Source organism: Thunnus thynnus, chromosome 2, assembly GCF_963924715.1.
Source record: "Thunnus thynnus chromosome 2, fThuThy2.1, whole genome shotgun sequence".
In the NCBI taxonomy this organism is placed as follows: Eukaryota; Metazoa; Chordata; class Actinopteri; order Scombriformes; family Scombridae; genus Thunnus; species Thunnus thynnus.
Window position 1 is genome coordinate 26,134,659 of NC_089518.1, and position 24,366 is coordinate 26,159,024.

The following is a 24,366-nucleotide window of genomic DNA, read 5'->3' on the forward strand; positions in this document are numbered from 1 at the left end:
CTTATTTTCCACACTGTTATGTGCAAGCGAGCTTGGATTACTGTGGTGCAGCGGTGCAGTTCTTTCCTGCAGTGTCTATCTACATTGGTTATTATAGGCATTATGCATCCCTCTCCAGAATGGTTATTATATACAGTATATAGATTTTAATCTCACCCTCTGAATCCAAAAGCAGCAGCAGCAGAATTTTCCTTTTGTTTGACTCTGAGGTTTAATAAATCGTCACTTTCAAGCAGCTTGAGTACAGTGTTTTGGGTGGCAGGCATTGGAGGAGGTTGATGTTCACCTGCATTGTTTGTTGCTATATGATTGAGCTATGTTGCCATGTTTATGTTGTTTACCACTCAAGTCGCAGCATATCAACCAAGCATCACAAAGACTAGAAAGATTTCCGAGCCACATTTCCAGAAAGCGGATTTGAATTCCACCTGAAATCGCATACAGACTTGGCTCATTTGCAGTTTGAAACAAATTAATTTTATGTTGTTGTTTACATGACAGAACTGTAGTCAAAGACTTACGTTTGGGCAGCATGGTTGCTAAATGGCTGTTGACTCGCAGCAAGAACATCCTGTGTCCAAATCTCAGAGTGGAGTTTGCATGTTCTACCCCTCTTCACATGGATTTCTTCCAGGTGCTGGACCGACAATCTGTTCATGGTATTTTCCAGCCTTTAGCCCGTTGCATGCTGGATCCACTTCATGCCACCTGTGAACCTCAATAAGCGGGTGTGGAAAATGGATGAATGAACAATTAAATTTGCTGCACACCCCTGATTAACCAGCTCCTTTGGCGAATGGAGTTTGAAAATGTATTATTTTTCCTTTTTCTATTCTTAAAAGACCTTCACTGCATCCCCTTTTTGTCTTTGGATGTCTCTGGTCTGTTCTGTTTAGTTAGGCCATCAATTTCCATCAGGAGACTCTCTCCACTTGTTTCACTGGAAATGCAGCATACTTAACGGGCATTATTCGAAGACTAAAGGGTTACATTGCTCTAAGTGGCCAAGATAGAAATAAATGAACTGAAAACACCATTATCTGAAGTAGGAAATTAAAATGCCTATAGGCTGTTAGGCCCAAAATAAAACAGGAAAAAAAACACTTTATGTGACTTTATTTTTTTTCACTATGCATTCAGTAATGGTGCACATAAACTGATTATTTCCCTGTAATCCTTTCAGGATTAGGGCTCTTTTAAGACTTGACTGTTTGTGATTATACCCCACGCAGTCAGCTCTGCCTGGCTCAGCCCAGAACATGTGTTTAAACACTTCACTGAGAGTTTCCATGGTCGCTCTGGCTTCCAAGATGAACTGCGATTCTGGCTTTTTTAATGCCCCCCAATAAAAATTCACAGTAGTCCATTTATCTCAAATGCTGGTGTGTATGATGTGTGCCACAGCACTGTGGTGAGATCTAGGGAGGTTTTTGTTTTTCTTCAGGCTTTGATACTATTCTTTCAATCCTTCCCAGGTGACCTAGAACTTAGTCAAAATGTCTGCTCATGCAACCTAATATAAAGGGCCAAACATACAAACACCATTCTCTCCATTTTATTTTTTACTGTCTTCTTCTGCCCACGTTCCCTGCATCACCATATCCGTGTTCATTGATTTGGCAATATTTACATGATGTCCGTAATAGAAAAATCAAAGCTATCTAATAAAACCAGTCCAGTGATGTAAGTCAGATCAATACTGTCCTGACAGTTGGATCACAGATGACCCTAAAACTAAACAGCTTTAATGGTGTTTTGGGAGAAATAACATCTGAGGGCACTTTGCCATCGACATATAGGTATTATTCATGGTTATTACACTGTGTCATCAAATCATTTTTTATCCACTGAATAAACTTTTGGACACACAACACATTAGAAATGAGAGTTATGCATCAGTAGATCATTATATATATAGTAGGTATTATATACACCTTATATATGGCATACAAATTCTCACTTTCACAGTCGAAGGCAACATGTAGTTAAAACTTTGTTATGCAAGTAAAGTGACACCAAATATGTATTTTATCTTTTGTCACATTTTAGATACATAATACTCCGAATGAGCATTGCTGTGTGGGGGAGAAATAAAGCAAAATCAATAGGACTATTATAATTCAGGGAATGAGTATTATTTAGTGGAGGACATGAATATAAGTCATCTGCACTCAGGGACCAAAGCCAGATGATATCACTGAGAGCCTGTTGACGTCAAGCATCTGCTTTAGCAATATAAAAGCTGGATAAGTAGCATGAACTGTTTGAACTGAGTCCATTTGTGTGCTGTATTTTTGTTTACATTATGCAAACAAGGGAGTGAACATGAAAGCATGGCAAATTCAGGTTTCTCCTTTCCTAAATCATTACCTTTTTTTATCCATTTTGACAGATTATCGTTATCATCATGACACCTGATGTGGCAAAACTACTCACTGCTGAATAAATTCCATCAATGAAATGCTGTCTGTACTGAGCTAACCTCAGCATGCAGCCTGGTGAAGTTTACCAAAACCAAGTCATGATGTTTGGTCTCTCACATAATCCATTACACTGCCCTCAGCAGAATGCACAGCTCATACAATGACAATAAGCTTGTTCAATTTCACTGTACATGGAGGGTCACACTGACTCAATTTAATTACAGTGCAACACGCTGGCCATCTGAGGGAGCAGACCCACAGGAGAGTGGTTATTGGATTGTTTGGTATCTGGTTTCAGTGACAGAGGTGAGACGCAAATAATTGTTTGAAATAGGACTTAACATTGGTGCCATGATTTTGATTAACACTCTATTCATATATTAATACCATATGATTCAATGTAGGGCAGAAGTGAATAAAGTAAATAAACTGTGGCCTGTGTTACTGAAAATTTGATGATACACAGTAGCCCTGCACAGCTGTTGTCCAAAGATATAAATTCTGAAATGAATGCTGTAGGGCATAAGGGACAGAGAGGAAAAATGTGGATAAACTGAGTTTGTCTGTTGCTCACTTGTAGTACATAGTTCTACTAGATCATTTACTCTTCGAAACCAGTACCTAAATTTTACCTCATCTCATTGCTTTGTAACATTTTATTTTACAGGTCCATAATTTCCTTGTAATTGCCAAAGAATTTCTTTGGAAATAATTATGTAATTTGGTACTAAAATGGAGACAGTGTTAAATTATTACACCTCCAATTAATTAATTCCAGATAATTGCTAGTGTTACTTAGAGTCATTAAGTCAGTGCACAGCAGGTCGACTGAATATGCAAAAATGTAAAAATTTGCCCACAGGCAAGCACACAATCATAAACATATGTAAAGAATAAAGTTTCCAATAATATATAAATAATGAATGAATATTTACTCGGGGCAGTTGTTTTGCGGAAATTCCACTGGAAATTAATGCTCATTTATAAACACAACCATATAAACTCATGTAACTTTATCTTTTCCCTATAATTAGTACCAAATCACATTTCTAGAGAACTTCATAGCAAGAAATTATAAGAAAATGATTAACTCATGCATTTATTCTAGTATCCTTTGAAGAAGCTGCAATAATCACAGATAAATACATACTGTGTTTATTACTTGCTGGCCTACTGATTCCATTTTCATAAGATGTTCACAGTTAGGTTGTACTTTTTTCTGCATACAGTCTATTAATATGATAAATGCAGGATGATACTCTGTAATCCCTGTATTCTATACAATTTGCATAAGCTAGTTTACTGCCTGATGTTTCAGCAGTTTCAATCATTTTTTTCTATACATAAGGAGGATAAACATAAAATGTTTTAGTCTGTCAAGCTGTAAAGTTTTTGAGAATTTATCTTTGAAATATCATGTCTATGATCTTCACATTACTGTAATACACCCTCAGATCCTGGCATGGGTTTGTGGTTTTAGCCCACAGTTCACTGTGCTTTTATTTGGAATTAGTAGCTAAGCCTACCTGAGAGCTGCCCACCTGCCTGCTTAAAGCATATCACACTGTACACCTTTGCTCTGTCATCATTCACCTACCCACCAAACCCACAACCACCCCAACACATACTCACTCAACAGCTTAAACACACACAGGCTGTAAGTGCACAACATCTATGCACACACAAGCATGCACACACACTTCACTCAACAGCTACATTCCAGGTGGGTTACCTAATTTAATTTTCTGCTTCTAGTGGCTTGGGTCTCCGTTGTCCTTGACCCCGTTGCTGCTGGTCATTCCCCCCCTGCCAGGGGGCCTGCCTGCCTGCCTGGCATATTTAAAACTGGACAAGAGAGAGACAATAATGCTAATACCAAGCGCTAAATAAACACAGACCCCAAATCTGATTATTTGCCAGTCATTGTTCCATTTTAAATGATTACACCAAACCAACACATAGAGGCAAAGATAGCCACTCTATTGACAGGCTAATGAAGGAAGAGTGCTGCAGGTTAAACAGAATAAAATGCGGCTCCAGCTGAAAAGTGAGTTTTGTGTTGTTGACACATCCAAACATATAAACTATTCATACCGGGGTTTTAGTCAGATGAGTCATGTCCTTACATGAAAAGCTGAAAGCTTACAAGTGTCAGTACACAGAGCCCCGTCATGAGCAGTTAATGTATTTCTAAAAGGAAGTATGGAAAATACAACACATTCTGTCATTTAGTTTTTTTTGTTTTCATGCTGCACATTGTTCAGGTTGAGGCGATCTTGTTGATGTGATCACATTACATCAACCCTGACATGACTAATCCTCCTACATCCCATCCCAAACTTTTGTATCTGACCATAAGGTTATAGTCATGACAGGTACTGAAGTGCACAGCATTAGCTCACACGGTGTATGCAAAATCCCTGTCATATCTGCTGCCCACACACCAAGCTGGGCCTACTGCACCTGTCAGATAACATCTGTTCATCTGTCCTCTGTCTTTCTGTGTGCTCTCTCTCTCTCTCTCTTTCACAGTCTCTCTCAGTTACTCTGTTGTTCAGTTTATCTGCATTTAAATTTCATCTCTAGAACTGAAAAAAAAGTCTATACACATAAAAGTGTTTTATATACTATCACACAAAATGCGATCCCGGGCATTAAAATATTTATGATACACACACTGTTTGCTTTTCGCTGTACATACGCCACTCGACATGAGTAGGACTTTCAGTAAACTAAATAATGCAGTGAGATGTGATATGATAATTGCTCTGTTTCAACAACCTGTGTGGGGGGTTGCTAGAGAGTCCAGACGTAAAGTACTGATAATTAAATCCCCACAACAGCAGGGCAGGACCCTGTGAAAATGAATGCTTCTTTGCAAGAGTTTTCAGCGAAATTGCTCCTTTCACACAGCTTTGTATAGAACTTCATAATTTTTGCTCATTAGGTACACTGCACGTTTACAATTTTAGAAATCCTTTCTCTTGAAGGCTGTCCTTGTACCAGAAAGATGTCAATACTGTAACCTTGCCCTTGCCATTGGTTTCATCAGCCTTACCTTTCTGCTAAAAGAAGAGGTTTTCTGCACTTCATGAGAAATGGGCAGCAACACATTTAAACGGCTTAAAATACTGCACTAGTAGATGTGTGTCTGATCTGTCTTGTGCAACATTCAAACAGCCTCGCCAATCAGCAATAAAAATATACATGTATTCAGTTTTTATTCTGTCCACAACATGAGACTCTACCACTTCACTGTCATTAATATAATTATCTACAATCAATACGATTGAAAAGTGATATTTTATATGATTTTTTATGTTTTATATGCAACACAAATGTGACATATTTGTAGCTATATACTGAATGTCTAAAGCATGGTGACCTAGTGAGTGACACTGCAGAACAGTTGGGACAACTCATGTATTCAGTAAACACACTTTACTTTGGCAGTTGATGTACAGGCGGGTACTGAAGGCCACATTTTAACGCTGACCTTGTGACCCCTGACATTTAGGATTAACCCTCTCGGGTAATACAGGAGTGCTTAGCAACCAGACCAAAAAGTCAGGGGTCAGCAAAGGCTTCCGTCATGTAAGGATCTGTCTATAAGGAGGACGGTTGTGAATGCCTGCACAGCTGAGGAAGCCAGTTTAATATACATGTATATGTTTGTCTTTGTTATGACTCAAAATATCCAACTAATGTGGTACAATATTATGATACTCAGTAGGACTAACAACCGTGTTAAGCTGTGCATTTTGTTATTTTACATGTGTTTGTTCCATGTGATATTAATGTGAACTAAGACATGCGATTCTGCCAAAGCCTCTCTAATAAAAAAAAAAGATTTAATAAAATTGAGGCTGATATTATTAGATAATTTATCACAATAAGTCCAATGTGTACTGTGTGTGCATGAAAGAGAGAATATGCCTATGTTTGTGTGTGTGTAGGTGAAAAAGCAGAGAGCAGAGAGGACAGGAGGGAGGAACAGAGAGGCGGAAGTTAGAGGGGTCATTTGCATGATCTTTGGAAATATTGCCATAGCCGCAGGCTTTTACTAAGAACACCGAGCTTAGAGAAAACGGAATATTTCCCATATTGTGTGCTCCTGCCAGGCTACCTGCCAGTTCAAGATAAATAAATGCACTTCCACATGCATTTTAACAACCACATTAAGGTAGTACTCTCACAATTAGCTTTGCCTTTTCCCTTAATTAATGTTATTCAGTATCACTTCAGAATAATGACATTTAATAAGATCCGCTAGTGAAGAATATGATTCCTAATGCATAATTTGGACAGTATTACCATAGCAGATTCATTTAATTTTTATTATAGACCTACATTTGCTTCTTCAGGGACCAATCACATTATTAACTGTACTAATGGTGTATAAAGTAATGGTGTATAAATTAGAAGATGATCATTTAAAATGTATGATTTTAATACTAGTATTGTATGTTGCATTGCTATGTATAATAAATGATTTGTTAGTTTAGTTGTTAAATATATGTAAAATAGTTTACCAAGACTTTGCAGCCCTCATGAAATGATTCGGTCTGTAAAGTGTTTAAGTTCATTCACTTGTAAATTTTAATTACTAATCTTTTTACTTCTTACTTATTAAGAGGCATTGTGTGCAAGATTATAACCAGCCAAAAAAACTTGTTGTAAAGTTATATAGGGAGATATGAGGAGGTATGGGGAGGGATGAACTTTTCATTTATGGATTTGCCAATATGCTTGTTTTCTCATGTATGCAGCTAAGCTTAGTTCTTTTATGTACTATAAAATTCATTCCTGATTGCCAGGTCTGTAAAATGGAATTTCTACTTGTCAGGTTAGTTGGTCAAATGTGCTTTTTCACATGAACATTATGCTCTCCCCTTTACTTAATGTTCATATCCATAAATTGCATGTAATTGATGTTCATCATCATAATCGTCATGATATTCATCAATGTAAGAAACCTTGTGCATACAACAGCAGAGCCAAGAATATTCAGAACAGGTTGTCCTTTGATATTGGAGGACAAATTGTTGATCCAAATCAAAGAATACAGCAGTTCAGGGTCCATGCATAAAATATTAAATTGTAAGGTCTTAACTCTAAAATGACTGAAGCTTTTAAAAGTAGAATTAACAGTTTTCAGTTGTCAGTTTTTATGTGATGAAATGTGTGAAGATTACTTCAGCTGCATACCAATACTCCATACATTTATACTGGCCATCAGTTATGTTGGTGTCAGTGTTTTTTTTATTGTATTGAACCTTCGGTTAATACCTGGATTAGGAAAAAAACTGGAACACTAAACCAAGCTGTCTGCTAATCAGATCTCAGACATGCTGCTTTCTCATTTGAAATACAATATGATGCTATCAACAGCCACAGTTATAATCCACCTGAAGACAAATTTCCAGAGATGGAGGCTTCAAAGAAACAGTGAAAGACTGATGTGAAATATTACCAGAGAAAGAAAGTCTTGAATTAAGAATCAGATTAAACTTATGGCGAACTTCATGAATAATGCAGCCAGTGTTTTCTTCCCAGGAAGTCAACTGTAAAGCACGGCCCTCTCGCCAAGTCTCCCTGCTCTCCGTACTCTCTACATTACATCTACACCCGTAATGATGGATGGCATTTTAAAGTAAACTAATTAAATCTGAAAAGGAAAATGAATTGTGACAATTCATCAACATCATAATGGTGCAAGTGTCAGACTATTCTTGCTATCAAAAAATTAAAAGCATAAATCAAAGGTTATGAAGGCAAAAAAAAGGAGACTAGGTTTGAAAGTTATTGTTTTACCAGGATGACAAAATCATTAGAGTCTAATTTATGACCCCAGGGCTAAGACTTTTCTATGATCTAGTGTGGCATGTCAGTGTAATATCCCTGTCATCGCTTTCGCCTCATTCATTCTATGGGCACTGGCAGGAAATACTCTCATTTCAATGGCACACTCACTCTGAGTGGAACGAGCTGCTCAGAAGATGACCAGAAGGCCCTCTCTCCCTCTGGCAAAGCTGGTAAATTGGTGTGCTCAAATTCCACAGCAGTGCCCCACAAATATCACTCATCTATTCTGTGAGGGAGGAAGCAGATAGATGTGCAAGATATAATTCTGACTCTATCTGATTTCAGCATAGCGATAATTAAATCCTGCCACCGTAAAAAATAAACTCACCATAACTAAAGTTTTATTAACACTATTTTTGAAAACCACAATTAAACCATGTCAGCTTCATCAGCGTAAAAACTCTCCGATCAACACTTTAAATAGATGTCACTGAAAAATCAACACTTGCTGAGAGTGGAAAATGTGCCATGTAAATCTTAGTGCAACCGTTTGACACTTGACAAACTAATTATTGTGTATTGGTTCATTTAAAAGCAAGCACGCCAACCACTATTCCTGTGTTCTGTTAGTTTTACTGTGAAACTTTTGGATTGCATTCCTTTCTTCACAGCTCCCTGTGAAATTAGCTGTCACTTCAAATGAGGAAATCTTCATTTCTGCATGTGTGAATACTTAGTGTAACACATCAGACGTGGTGTGAAAGACAGTGTAAAAACATGCTGATAGCTGCTCATAGCTCTTCATAGCGTCTGACTGCCTACACAGAAAAATGAAAATGCCTATCCAAAGAAATAATTACCTTTTTCTCCTTTACTTAAAATTTCAAAATGAGACTACAATATCAGGCATCCAAGCTGGATCCATAAAACATAGAGACACATACACATGTGATCCCCCAATGTCAGTCTTCACCTTCCACCACCATCTCTTTCAATCTCTGCCTCATCTGCCTTGAAGTTGATATTTTGTAGTGGCGTCACATCTTCCCATAATCCTCCTCTGGATTGGCTGCAGCCCCTCATCTCTCAACCCTGAAGGTCAACATGTGAGAGGCATCAGTAAAAGAAAATGACCTGCGAGGAACACATTGCAGTAACCTCCACCTGAGCTAAGGGTAACTTACCTTGGATGTATGGAAAGAGTGAAAGAGAGAAAATTCATGGTAATCTGGTTGAAAATGTATTTAAAAACCTTACAAATACAAAGAAAACATCTTAATAATCTACTGCAGACAGTTTCCCTAAACGCCTTTGCAAAACCTGATTATTTACAAGATGTTTTCTAATATTTAGACCTCAGGCTTTTCAAAGGTTGAGACAATTAATTTGCTTGATGTGCTAAAAATTACACTCTTAAACTTCTGCGAGATCTGGGAGTTTATGTTTTCTCAGAGGTATGGAATCAGCGAGTACAATGAAAGTAACTAAGATGTTTCATTTTGATGGGTATTGATCAAACACAGCTGAATGGAAGGATGCATTGCACCTGCTTTGACAGAAACAAGGTGTTACAAATAAATACACATTGTGCTTTTCTGTTAAATCTGCTGTAAAACAATGCACTTTGTTCAAAGGGCTCTCTTTTTCTCGAGCCAGCATTTTCTATTTTATTCTCACTTCCTCTCTCTGTAATTATTTCTTTTCTTCTCAGCTTGTTCTTGAGACATGTCAAAACTGTCATAAATCATAAATCCTGACCTTGAATTCAATTCCAACTTTCTAACCCAGTAACACTCTGACATTCCACAGAGTGACTGAGACTCTAAAATGTATTCAGCTTATCAGTTATTTCTGGCACAAGCAACCACCCCCCAACTCCCTCTCAATAAATATGGGGTTGACTAAGTTGATATGCCTCGGAGGCGTTTTAAATATTCCCCCAAAAATATCTATTCATAAAGCGGGGCAGCATAATTGGGTGATTTATGACCTTTTCACACCACTGGAGCGATTAACTGAAGACATCATTCAGAGCTGTCAATCAAACTGATTGTTCACATGGAAACGAAACACCATGCAGCCAATAAGGGAGCCAGCTGACTTGAGAATGATGCCTTCAAAAGCCTTTCACTAAAGTGGCCTCTTCACAACTGTCAGTTGCACAGTTATTGTGTTAAGATAAAACTCCCAACTATCAGAAGGCAGCACTGGCAAACAGGGAAATTGAATCAGTGGCACAGAGTAAATCTGTGCAAATTCATGCATGCATGCATTCAAGTAGTCATCTCAAGTATGACATGGTTTCAGCTGAATGCCATCTCAGCCTTGTGCCCTCCTCTCTCCCACTGCTAGTCACAGACCCTGACTGTTCATAGCTTATCTGGGAGACATTTTCACATAATACCCCAGATTTAATGATTGGGTGCAGTGATTTGTCTTTATTGGTCTTCATACACTCTTAGAAATGAAACTTGGATGTTGTTTGCATTACATAGTTGTTTTACGGTGAACCTACTAAATAATTGCGGTTTTGACCATCAAAACAAGAAGGTTTCATTGCATTAATGTAATAGTGTAAGGCTTCGGGAATACATAATTGTGCTGATTTGAAGCTACATAATCAAGTTATTTAAAACATACTGTAAAACGTTGGAGTGAATAAAGAGTGTCCCAATGCACTTTCTGTACTTCTCCGCACATGTGCAGTATGCACAGGTTAGTTGCCAGTAGCCTCGTTTGAGATACATCCATGGATGAACTGCACCTCGCCTGGAAAGTGGATGAGATCAGGTGGCAGCAGCAGGGAGTGGTGACAAAAAGCTGCAATCAAGTCAGACAGTTTCCAGCAGCCTTCAAAGAATATACAGGAAGTCACAGAAATAGTTACATCCTGATAGATCTGATCCTGATTTAATAAAATGTTATCCGAGTAATCTACTCAAGCTTAGCTAGTCAATCACTGACACTGTTCTAATGATGTTCTGTGTGATAGAGTACAGTCTATTAAATTACCTGGTAGCTTGTGATAAGCAAAACAGCATTTATTCTGTAATCTTCAATATTATTCAATATTATTATATTGCCAGACTCATTCACATCTCATTCCCAAAATAAAGAAATTCAAATAAAATGAAAGTATTCTTTCTCTCTATGTAATTTATCTTGAGTTTTTGGGAGAGGTCTTTGTATAAGCTTTTAGCTTTCTACCTCTCCTGCACAAATGTTTATTTACTTTAAATTAATGTATAGCTGAGTATATGCAGGTAAAATTTGTTTGATATCTATGTGTGTATGTCTTCATGTAGATATAAAATTTTTAAATATTGTATAAAAGTAGTATTTTGCAATGCACAAATAAATAAATAAATGAAGTAAAACACATATCAAACCTACTCAAAATGCAAGAGGAGAGGAAAAGTAGAAATATCCTCTAGCCAAATATTTAGACTATCAGCGCTTCTGTACAGAGGAAAATGATCTTTATGTCACATTTGTTACCAAAAGTTTTGTTATTTCAGTTCATAATGCTTTCAAGAATTAAATAATACATACATACATAATATTCATATTGTTGCTATCTGTCATATTTGGTTATTGAATGTTTTCTGTCTCTTTGGATGATAAAGATTGTCATTGACCACACAACTGAATTCTTATAGCCTTTGCACACCAAGTCCGCATTTTTCGTGTGTTTTTTTAATCTTTTATCCGATAAAAATAGTTAAATGCACAGAAACCTTGCACACTGAGTCCGATGCGTTTTATTATCCTATTCATTGCGGAAATTCGCAATACGAGATAAAATGAAGTCCTCAAGCAGTGAGGATCCTGACAAGGTTTCAAGAACAAGGACACACTCACACACACACATATGATGAGTTTAATAAGCAATCCAAATTGACATCCGAAAAGCGCACGTGACGTTTGTATGTACGGTGGCTCTGAGTGGTCAAACAACTCTCTAAAGACCCTTGGACAGATGCGAAACATGCAGAAAATTGGTGCATAAACATGATTGACACTACGTGAGGTCATATTTATTTTTAAATGTGCAACAGTTTCGGACGAAAAATATGGGCTTGGTGTGCAAAGGCCTTTAATGCAGATCAGACTACTGAATTCCAAATGTTTACAATTAAACGAAACATGAAGATAAAACCTCATGTTGTTGATCCAACACCTGAGCCAATCAGCTCTTTGATCAGGTGACAGCCAGGTATTTCCCATCATGCTCTGGGTCTTGCAGTCGATGGAGAGCAGCTGCGGCACCTGGCTGTAAAAACTATGGCCGCCTTGATCTCATGAGGTTATCGTTTCCTGCATGAAATCTGAGCAAGTCGAGATCAGGTTGAACACAAATCTAACCGACATGCATAGTGCAGTGATCGCCAATGATGGATTCTGCGTAGGCCCGGCTCATCTCGAACTAGCCTATTCTCTCTTGCTACTGCAGCTCATGGATGTATAAAGAGGACTGAATACAGTGTCATAGGCAGGGCCCGATTCATTCCTAAGACAGTTGCTCAGTGGCGCATGAAGCCAAAAAAGCCACTTCCTGCTGTGAAGAAATTACCCGGATGAATGCATACTGCACATGCTCTATGAACCCAATGCGCCCATAGAGCAGGTGCACTGGAGATTTCCACCAGTCGGGCCAGCTAACTTCCGGTTTAGCCTTCCAGCTAACTCGAATGTGTATTTTTGATTTTTATGTGTTCGTTCATATGTTTATTAAACAGGCTGTTGTGGTTGGTGGTGATGTACTGGAGTTCTCCTAATATTTTGCCAACTTTATGTATGTTAGTGAGGAGGACAAAATATCAGGAACACTTTTCAATATAATGCATTCCAGTACACCACCACCACCCACTACGACCTCAACAATAAACAAAGTAGGATTATCACCTTTCTAACAATGTCAACAAAAACTGAAAATGTATAAGCTTTGTAAATGTAGAATTTATGGCAGAGCTATTGTTACCTTGCAGATGAGCCACAGAGCAAAGCATCTGTTTCTCTAGAAACTAAACTCAGTGACTCTGCAACTCAACAACTTAATAACATGGTCCCTTGTGATCTGTTCCTGGCATTTAAGTTGAATAGAATTGTCAGCACCATGTGAAGTGTGAACATGGTATAGTCTGTGTAGTTGAGTGTAGATTGTGGTTTGTTCATCTCCACAGAATCCCAGCATTGAAAATCATCAGGAATGTGTCCTAAAAGGGCTTTGCTGCGACCTCAATGAAAAGCCTTGCGCCCTCATAAAAGAGGTCCTTGGTAAGTTTCATCATAGAATATGAACCACAGCATAACCAAACATTTTTGATGAGACTCATGACAACATAGTTCTGAATGGGACATTTTACAATGTGAAAATTAACTTGTTTGTGTTCTCTGGTTGACAATCTATGTAATGGTATCATTTTTTCTAAATTACTGTAGCTCAAACATCATTGTGCCGCTTCCGTGCTCACACAGGTGTGCTCTGCACGATAAGTCTTGAGTAACTGTAGGTGTGCTGAAATGTCAGCTTGTGGAATTAAGTCTGTGCTGCAAAACTGTCAAAGTGCTCCTGCCGCTTTGCAAATTTTTATTCTTGTTTGCTGCCTGTAGCTCAAACATATCTTTGGAATTTCTGCATTCCTATTTCTTATTTGTATATCAACTGGACATTTTTTCAGGCAGGGTCGAGTAAGACCTGTGCCCATTGTATTTATGAGTTGTGCTCAGTTGATTTGGCCAATGCTGATTGTACAAGTCCAAATCTTCCACGTTCTAATTACTAACTAACACTAACTAACACTAAGTTAATTGGATCTGTCGATCGACCAAAGTAATTGGCAAGTTTTATTCTTTAATGTGTTTTTGGGCTTTTTTTTATTTTTTGCCTTTTTAATGGAGAGCTAATAGTGGAACCAGGGACACTGCAGTTATGTAGCATGCACTGTAACATTCAGCTACCAGGGCACTCCAATTGGCAACTATTTTGATAATATTGTTTATAAGTCATTTGCAAGCAAAGATGCCAAATGTTACTTTACAGCTTCTCAAATGTGAAAAATTTCTCCTTTCCTGTTTTCATATCATTGTAAATTCATTACAGTATTTGCTGATATTTCTGTTATGTCACTGCAAACTGAGCATTTTTACATTTTGGACTGCTGGCTAAACAAAAGATGTCTGAACAGAGAATATTGATCTTTTTTTTTTTTATGATTTTTGTCATCCATCAACTAAAACTCCCAGACATTTGCTGTAATTTGTTATTCATTGCAGTTGCCAGTTGTCATATCACCATAAACTGAGTGCCTGTGCATTTTGAACTGCTGGCTTGGCAGAAAAAAAATAACTCTCTGGTTTTTCAGTTGTGAGCGCTGGCTGATGTTTGAATGCACAAAAATGGCAATTTGATCAAATTGGGCTCTAGTAATTCTTGATTTTTTAAAGAATAAACAATGTAGGCAATGCCTATTAAAGGGACAATTATTTGTTAATTTATTTGTATATTGTTCTTTTTATTATTTATGTATTTTGTTATATATTTTTATTTAGTTTAAGTATTGCATGACATTAAGAACCAAATGGTACAAAATGGTAAATCTTTCTGCATTTGCTTGCTTGGTTTCATAATATATTAAGGCAAATACTGATGTCATTTTTGTGAAGCACATTCCTCAACCTTTTCTGACCTGACACTGTTAAATAAAGTCAGGTGAAGAAAAATGACTCAAGTCGTATTTATTTCACCCACTCACCTTGATGGAGCATGTAGTGTTCAGTCATGTTTGATAAAATCAACAAAATCTGACAATGTTAATACCACTCAGCTGTGTTAGATAAATTTAACACAACTGTGTTTAGTAAATAAAACGTAACTGCATTTAGTAAATCGAACCTAAATGTCTTAAGTTAATTCAACATTAGTGTGTTAAATTAACTCCACATGATGTAGCATTAAATTAATACACTTTGGTGAGATTTGCTTGGCGGTATTTAGTAATGATCCATTCTCTATTCTTTTTCTCATTTGTTCAACTCAGTTATGTGGGACCAGTTGAAATTAAGTAAATGTAACATTTCATTTCTGAGAGTGTAGCCACACACACCTGCATCTCCAGAGCCTTCCTTTGGTAATAACACCACGAAGAACAACTTGACGTTAATTGGCTCATCATGTCAAGTGTGTTCATGCATAAAGCATTTCTTCTGATGCTTAAAAAAGTACCAGCTTTGGAAAAGGATGACATTGGAGAGGATTGCTTCCTGGATGAGATTTCATGTCTTTTGCATCTGCTTAATCTTTACTGTAACCTACTGTGGTGCTGGAAAGGTCTTAAATACTGTAATAGCAGCATAACTTGTATCCTCTGAGAATCCAAGCCATTTTATTGTAAGTATTTCTATGTACCTCGATTGCAAAGAGTGGTGTTTATATTGTGTTAAGTCAAATTTCACTAATCATCAAGACATTGCTGAGGTTCAATTGGCTTATCAGGGGGCCTTTTCCCCCCTTTGGTCCTCAGGGCTTGCTGGCTCTCAGTCTAATTACCGGAGATAATGGAGGGTGAAGCTAAAAGGCACTGATGGGGTCCAGCAGAAAGTTATTAGGTGTCCTCATTAGTGCTCGACTGAAGTGAAAGGAGGTTTAAGGTCTTATTCTGATCCTGATGGATGGTGTTCCTCTCAGTCTGTCTTTAGCGAGTGATATTCCACAGCGTAGACAGCTAGGCAGAGGCACGGATAGTGAGATACATAAAGAAGGCAGAGTACGTATGTGTGTGTGCATGGTGATGGAATCCAATTTGGCACATGGTGATGGCACATGATTTTATGTATTAATTACAGTAGAAACGTTTACTGGTTAGCATTTCATTTAACGTGGTAACAAATTACTCCTGATTAAGATTAACACCATTACTGCAGTACATCTCAGTTGTACTTTCATGCCTTTGTAAATGGGTAAAAGAAGAGAAAAACAGTAGCACAATCATCAAAGCAATGTATTTCCGTTTTATTGTATTACTCATAGTTGCTCAGACACGTGTATATACAAATACAGATCATTTTTTGTCAAATTTTTTTGTTGTTTATATACTGTAAAAGAGCAGGTTGGAAATATTCCCCCACTGATGGCAAAGTGGGAACGGGGTTCAAAGATGAGGGAAGAAGGACAGCAGGTGGTGTGGTGGAGGTTATACAAGCACAAGAATGGGACAGGACAGGTGCACAAAATGAACAAGTGGCTCATCAGCAAGAGAGGAGCCGACGAAGAGAGGCTTTGCCCTGCAGCACAGAACCTGGATCGATGATAGGCTTTACCCCACTAACAATCCAGTTTAGGATTTGGTGGAGGGGGTACACTAATCCTTGAACTGTGCTCAGGACCAACGTCTACCATGGGGACAAGTGATTCAGGGTTGTTAAAAAGGGAGAGAAAGTGAAGGGCCCTGTTGTAGTCTCTTCGACGCCAGCAGCCGTTCTGTGTAAAAGCACAATGGCAGAAAGCGTCTTGTACACAGACGGAGCTGCCAGGGCAGAGGCTGGAGGGCTAAGGCATGGGAAACACTCTTCGTTGCCAAAGAGGGTTGCCGCTTCCCATTCACTGCGGCAACAGCAAATGAGACACACACACACACACAAACTCTAAGGTCTCACACATTTTTTTCAAACTGAAAAATGTCCACACATTGATGTATACACTTCCAAATGCCTCCTCTTGGGAGAGCAGAAAGAGGATGAATAGTCAGAAGAGACAGACTGCAACTACATGGGATGAATTCAGTAGAATGGGTACAGAAAGAGTCACTCTTAGGAAAGAAAACTAAAAGTTGTTTGTGAACTACAAAATGATCGACCCCCACTTTAACTTCACAACAATGGTTTTGTGTTATGTACATTTGTCATCGGTCACTACATACTTTAATGACATCACTCAAATGGGGATGCAAAAACACACAACATGAAAGTGATCAGAAAATCTAACACGTCTTAAAGGAAAAGAAAATAAGAGCAAAAGAAAACTTTCTTTTTAAAACTGTTTTTTTTTTTTTTTTTTAACATGTCATCAAGTTCATGCGCATGCCACATAATGAAACTGGCAAGATCCTTCCATTAAAAAGCCAACAGTCAGATCTTTGAGCTGACCAACATGCTTTCAAACACTGAAGGCAAAAAAGTACAAATAAGCCGTCCATTGAGTCCCGAGTGTTTCTTTCCGAGGCAGGATCCTTATGTGAAGAGATGGTGAAGGTTGGTGACTGGTTTGAAACATGTAACAGGTGAGCCACTCGTTGGCTAATGTCCCGCCTTCTGCACACTGGTATGTGTACAGCTCCCACAGGGTTCCCCTTCATAATAGCTCAAAGTTTCATTAGGCATTGAGGATCAAAGCACACAATGCATTGTTTGAGGACAGTACACACTCCGCAAAACCCAGAGATAATACCGTATTCATTTTTTTTTTTTAGAAAAGACATAAGAACCAAATTAATACTTTAATATCAAACACTATTTACATCAAGAAGTTTTCCTAATAATAATAATAGTCATAATCATCATCATCATAACAATAATAATAATTATACAGTTTTAACAATGATGTATCTCATTTTTTTCTTTTGTCCTCCAGAAAGGTACAAAACAGATACTAACCTAACACTACATGTTTTATGGTTGACTACCTCAGGATACACAGTATCCAGTTAATAAGTTGATCCTCATTTCCCAGGTTAAGGTGTGTACAGAATAAACCATGGTAATAATAGCAATAATGACAAATAGTAGTATTGGTAATTATAAGAGAGTACAATTGAAGCTGGTTTCTGATAAAAAGTCTAGTGTTAATCTGCTGACAAGCGTCCATTTTGAATCTTAGGCGGTGCTCATTCCCTGTGGTGTTCTCCTGAAAATTAGTACCTCATTAAATGGCCTCATCTCCTATTACCCCCCCATAGCTGAGCTGCTATTCCACTGCAATAGCGTTGTTACTGTAGCGCAAAAAACAAATGGCAAAAGGCAAAGGCAATCTTTCTAGGGAAAAACAGGAAAAAAAGGCAGCGACAAAAATAAAAACAAAGCAAAAACAAAACAGTGCATGCCTTTTGAGACTGAATGGTACTGGACAAATGTTTGTCATTCAATCAGGTGTTTTTTTGCCAATGGTGTTGCATGGATTTCTTGTTGTTTTGTCTTGTTTTATTTTGTTAGGCACTCTAGTCACACTACCTTCGGCTACCTCCCATGTCTTTCTATCTCTCCCTGTGTGTGTGTCTCTCCCTTTAGTTCTTTCTGTCTCCTTCACTCACCAATTCTCTCAAACTGCAAGGTCATTGGTGCTTTAAAACCCCCCACGGTGGAAATCTACACCCCCCTCCCGAGACCCCCCGAGCCTTCCACCATCTATTTTTAATACCAGAAATAACTCCCCTTGCCACAACATGGGGTCCACATGCCTGTCATTTTGAACCTCATTAAAGAGTCACTTAAACCAGTAACACTAGGAGCTGAAGGTGGACATGCAATTGCTCCTGCGCTCTTTTTTCTTGCTTTATTTCTCTCTTTCTGTCCGTCTTTCCAAACCAATTGGTTCCCTATTTCTCACACAAAAACCCAGCTCTGACAGGAAGTCAGTTTCAGCAGAGTTAATTTCTCTATCTGTCCATACTTCATTGAAAGCAAAGAAACAAGTCCCTCCGTTTGTAAAAAAGGCATAATAGCTTTCATTATGCTAACTCACCATGTGCATCTGTGGGAGCTGAAAGAAGCTGAATATCATTAGAACACAGTAAATTCCTTTGAATGTAAGTGCTAACATAAACCTGGCCAGACTAAATGTGGCTGTGGCTCAGGAGGGAGAGCAGGTGGTTCAATCCCCTCCAGTCCACATGCCGAAGTGTCGGTGGGCAAGATACTGAACCCCAATTTGCTCCCGATGTGTGTGTGTGTGTGTGTGTGTGTGTGTGAATGGGTGAGCATTAGAAATACTGTAAAGCGCTATATCGCTCCCGATGAGCAGGTTGGCACCTTGCATGGCAGCCTCTGCCATCAGTGTATAAATGTGTGTGTGAATGTTGGCATGTGTTGTAGCGCTTTGAGTGGTTGGTAGACTAGAAAAGCGTTATATAAATGCAGTCCATTTACCAATCTATACTTAACAGAGTTGTGCATTGCCTTGAATTAAATCTTATAGTTCTATAGATCTGCTCTGTTTACACAATGAGTTTTCAACTAATTGGAGCTATGCAGCAGTGTATCAGTAAATGCTGTCCTGTTTGTTGCAATAAGCTAATATTTGATGAGTCAACACTGCTATTATGTTTAAGTGACAAAGTATGGTTTGATTTTAAGTTGTCTTTTCAAAAAAAAACTCCCCCATGACCTCCATTTCTGGATCTCAGACAGTACAAAAATACAAGTATCCAGTGTCTGCAATGTGAAAGATAATGTCGCTGGCAAAGTAAAATAACTTAATGGTTCAGAAAAGAATAAAGTGTTCAATTTAGCTGTGAATCATTTTTTATACAATCACTTTAATGATCAATAGTGAGAGAACAAAAAAAAAAAAAAAAAATGTAGATGCAAATGTTTATAGGAGTGTTAATATTGACTAATACTCAAATGGAACAGAGAGAACAATTGCTTCCCAGCTCAGTAAACATTGCATAAAATGACTGTGACTGTTACCGTGAAATTGTGTGATCAACTTTCAAGATATCGATCCTCGATTTTAATAGCAGTCCGCAAAGTGTCTGGTGAGAAAGTTTTAATTTAGCCATTTTGTTAGTCAGAGTGAACCAAATGCTTTGAAATTTATTTTATTGAGCAGACCGACATGCTCTTCACAAAGGAGGACAAGAAGAATTTGCCTCATGCTTCCAAAGGTTTTACACTCAGCCTCTAGTAGCTTATCCTCCTCCTATATATTCAAAAGAAAATTGGGCAAGGACACTCTAGAGATCAACGAGCTAAGGTGCATGCCATGTATTTCTCAGTGCTATGGTTTCCAGTCTGACCTCTGCTCAAAATATTCTTCTTCTTTTCCTACATCTTCATCTTTCACTCTGCTCTGAAATGCACTGCCCAGATAATTGAGGCGGAAATCTGCCTCTCATGACCCAGCAGAAAATACTTCATGAAAGGCTTCTTGAGAGGTCTCGGGACAACTACTTATTTGTATATGTACAGTCATTTCTAAGACCTAGTATCTTTACTTTCCTACTGTGTAACGCTGCTACTGAATACAACTTTGTAAAAACCCTACTGCTATTGACTGTTAGTGTGATGAAATTGTATGTATTTATGTATATGTAAGCATGTGTGTATGTGCTGCATGTGTACGGATGTGTGGATAAACGTCAGTGCTGCAATGACATAAATATGATGTAAAGGGGTGTCAAAAGTCACGGGAAAATAAGAATCACTAAGTGTCAAAAAACGGGATTTGGCATCTTAGTTGAAGGTTTAAGAGGGGGAATTGTCTCTCCCACTTCCAACATCAACTTTTTTCACTCACAGACGGAGAAAGACCACTTAAATATTTTTTCTGAAAAAAATAGAGGGTTCCTTGAGAAGCCTGCTCTGATGCCCAATCAAGCAAACACGCTTCACCCAAATCCCGCCCCTTCCCTGCAGCCTCGGGCAGATTCAGGCCACGCTAGGTGTAATTGCCCTCCTGGACAGAGGGAGGCGCTATAAAGTGAAGAGTGCTGCTAGGCAGACCAGCAATAAAGCCAGAAGTTGACTTGTTTTCTGCAGGTGTGGCGCAGCATTTGTCTCGTCACTTCGGGAAGGCTCAGCCGGTTCATGGCTGGTATCGTCTAGAGGGAAAAAAAGAAACAAGGTGAATTGCTATTTTTGATACAAAATGCAAACAGTGCATCACAGAAAACATTATGCAATTAATTTATTTTCGTATGTTTAAATTCGTATTGTAGTGTATTATTGTTATTGTATTTGAGACGTCAGTGCATTACGGAGATGTTTGGGGCACATGGTCATAAAGTTTTGTTCGACATAACAATGACATTTAAAGCCGTAATGGTGGAGTCTGAGTTGCCATATGAACTTCAGTTGCTATATAATGCTTCTTCTCTCATTGTCAGAAACATTTTGAAATTATCTCCCAGGTGATCGCTATCTGTGAGCAGCAACATGCATGCTACACCATGGGAAAGTAGCTGCACCATGCAAAGGACAGATAGACAGAAGAGAGGGCCGGACAGTTACATAACTATACCAACGTGTGTGTGTGTGTGTGTGTGTGTGTGTTTGTGTGTGTGTGTGTGTGTGTGTGTGTGTGTGTGTGTGTGTGTGTGTGTGTGTGTGTGTGTGGGAGGGGGGTGGACAGGGCAACGGTAAATGATGAATTAATGTTTTAATATCCCTTCTTTGGAGAGCTTAATAGAGGAATGAGCCAAAAGAAGCATGCAAGGTGAGAGGCAGCCATTGTAGATACAGGCAGGATAACATGGTGGGCAGATTAAAAAAATCAGGCAAGAGGAGAGGAAGGTGGGCATCAAAAATGTCCAAGGATCTGGCCTTCATATTTCTGGCCTTGACTATGTGGGCTTGTGTCAAATTTAAATGGCGTTTTATGATATGCTCCTCTGTTGTCAGAATGTAATAGATTTTTAAAACTAATAATATTCATAAAAATCAGTTTTAATCGGTTTTAAATGAGTAATGTCCTATATTTGACAGTTTGTTACATATATATTCCCAGTGGGGTTGTCTTTGTGTTGTTTCAGACCGTGGGGTGAGCTGGTGGTGAATGAGACTGCAGCATGTGGGGGATGTGGAGTGTTTCAGTTCAGTGATTGGGTTAGACTTATGTATGAAGACATAAAAATGCTGTGCATTGTGAACACAGAAAATAATCAATGTTGCCCTACAGGAACTCAGTGAGGAGTGAAACAGAAAAATAAAATGTGCCAAATGTATTGTTAAACCATTAGTGTTTGTGTATACAGTGTGTAAGTGTGCACTGGCCACAATAATTGAAACACTCAAGTGACTGATTTAGATGAATTAGGGCAGAATTGTTTTTGTTTTTTTTAAAAAAAAAAAGGCTGTAATGATATGGAGCACAACATGCTGGTGGAAGTGACTTTTTCTGTTGAATTAATGGAAATGTTTGATAACGGTGTGACAATGTAAAACATGCACATCTATAAGAAACCATCACATATACTGTAGAAACATGTCCTGGATATAATGCATGTATATGAACATGCAGTTACTTAGTAAACTTACACAAACAGCAATTCATAATATGCAAGCAGCAACAGTAGCATGACACAACTTTTGGTAATCTGAAGAATCACATTTAAGAGAAGCATCAAGCAGGGGGACATACAGACCAACAACATAAAAAAGCACAGAACAAGGCACACATGTCTACAGATGTATGGAGATCATACTGAAGAGAATCAAAAAAGCAGGAAGCCATACTAACCTCGTGGTTCTAATGTATTGTCTACTTTGTCGTTTACATCAAAAACGCGGTCATGTACGCCTATAGTTTTCACACAGCTGTCTATAACAGAAAATAGGGAGAATGAAAGATCATTAGAGGTATATGCCAAATAGGTTAGTGACATTTGAAGCCCCCCATCTCAGCCCTGAAATTAAACATCTCAAGCAACAAAGCTCATGGCAACATTCAGATGAGGTATGAAGTGACTTGGATTTCATTTGATGTGATCATCTATCATCCTTTTTCATGTTTTTAATAAAAACATTTTCTTAGCAAGTAAAGCAGTTTTGTGATAAATGAAAGTGGTATGTTGGACAGTGGGCAAAAGGTAATTGAGGAGGTAGTGAGGTAACCAGAGAAGTAGACATAAATTGTTTTGACTTTTCAATCCAAATGTGTACTTCAACAAGCTCTATTACAAAGCTGCTTGTTTCATGCAAACACTTACTTGATGGTCGGACGAAAACTTTGAGCTTCAGGCATGTTTTCCTCCCGTTCTCAGCGATGGTGGAGGCTGAAAAACAGGCAATAGACACGGGTAAAGAGGGTGTTAATATAATACATGTACGATCACATGTGCTCTACACAATAACTTAATTTCTCTTTCCTTCATATCAAGGTTTTCATTACTATATTTTTGATAATGATTATATTTTCTTTTCTGTACATAGCTTATTTAGGAAAAAAGCTAGTTAATGTTGTCTCTTAAGTGGATTTTGTTGAGTTAGTCATGGTTCTTGTGGATTTATATCCAGAAAGTATTTACAGATGTGCTAGGGAAATCTCTCTCTTGGGAAAGTGAAGTGCTTTGCCTTAAGTTCAATTGTACAATATTAGATTCTATAACTGGCAGCAGCTTAATTGGCAGCAGGATCAACGAATATCATTCTGACTTGATGCAAAACACTCAAAACTGGAGGATACAGTAATGCTGCACTAATCGTTTTTGTATTTTTTTTTTCTCTATAAAAACCTCAACACTCTTGAAAGGACACAAAGTTCACACAAGGAGGATGTATGTGCCGCATGTGTGTATGGTCTGTGGTTGCTGTCAGGAAATGGATCCCTTCCTGTCAAACCCATGGGGTGTGAATCTCTGAGCTTTAGCTACCATAGTGGTTGTATCACAAACTCTAAAAATATCTTGCGTGGAGAGCATGTGTGAGTGTGCACGCGTGTGTGTGTGTCTGTGTGTGGTTGACCACTAATGGTGTTGTGGTGAGGCACCAGGTGTTGTCTCCTGTAGACGAGGATAGGGGTCAAACACATGTCAGTTGGAGCACGGTGGGCACGTACTGTGTGCATCCATCATGGCTAGAGACGGTACAGCATTTTAAAAAAATACATTGTTGTCTTGTGTCAAGACCTCATATCAAACTGGGAATAGTGTAGGTTTTTCTCACTATGATGACATATTAATGCTATTTACTGTAAACTAGTTTTCATTTCTATTTTCACCCCCTCGGCTGCATGGAGACCATATCGTCCGCTAAAGCTGTCTTCCGGGCAACATTTTATGTCCTCTGTGGATCATTCCACAGCATTTCCAAAGGCTATCATTTGGGATCTGTCAACTCCTCTCTACTGAACCTCTACCTAACCCCTCCCTTCCCCTCCCTCTCTCCCAGCTGTGTCACCCTCCCTTCCCGTCTGTCAGCGTGGCTG

The 24,366-nt window shown here is 38.4% G+C and overlaps 1 protein-coding gene across 2 annotated transcripts in view; it reads right to left on the minus strand.

Annotated features, from left to right (window-relative positions):
* Positions 1–16,218: 16,218 nt before the first annotated feature.
* The window catches only part of efna5b (ephrin-A5b), a 100,783-nt gene continuing 92,635 nt past the window's right edge, over positions 16,219–24,366 (minus strand). Inside the window, exons 3-5 of one of the 2 annotated variants that reach the window (XM_067612908.1) lie at positions 23,150–23,215; positions 22,681–22,761; positions 16,219–21,043 (exon numbers count right to left, since the gene is read on the minus strand). In XM_067612908.1, coding sequence (XP_067469009.1) covers positions 20,916–21,043; positions 22,681–22,761; positions 23,150–23,215 — 275 coding nt within the window. In that variant the 3' untranslated portion in view covers positions 16,219–20,915. The remainder of the gene's footprint in view (positions 21,044–22,680; positions 22,762–23,149; positions 23,216–24,366) is intronic. The other variant, XM_067612917.1, reaches the window with a different exon arrangement.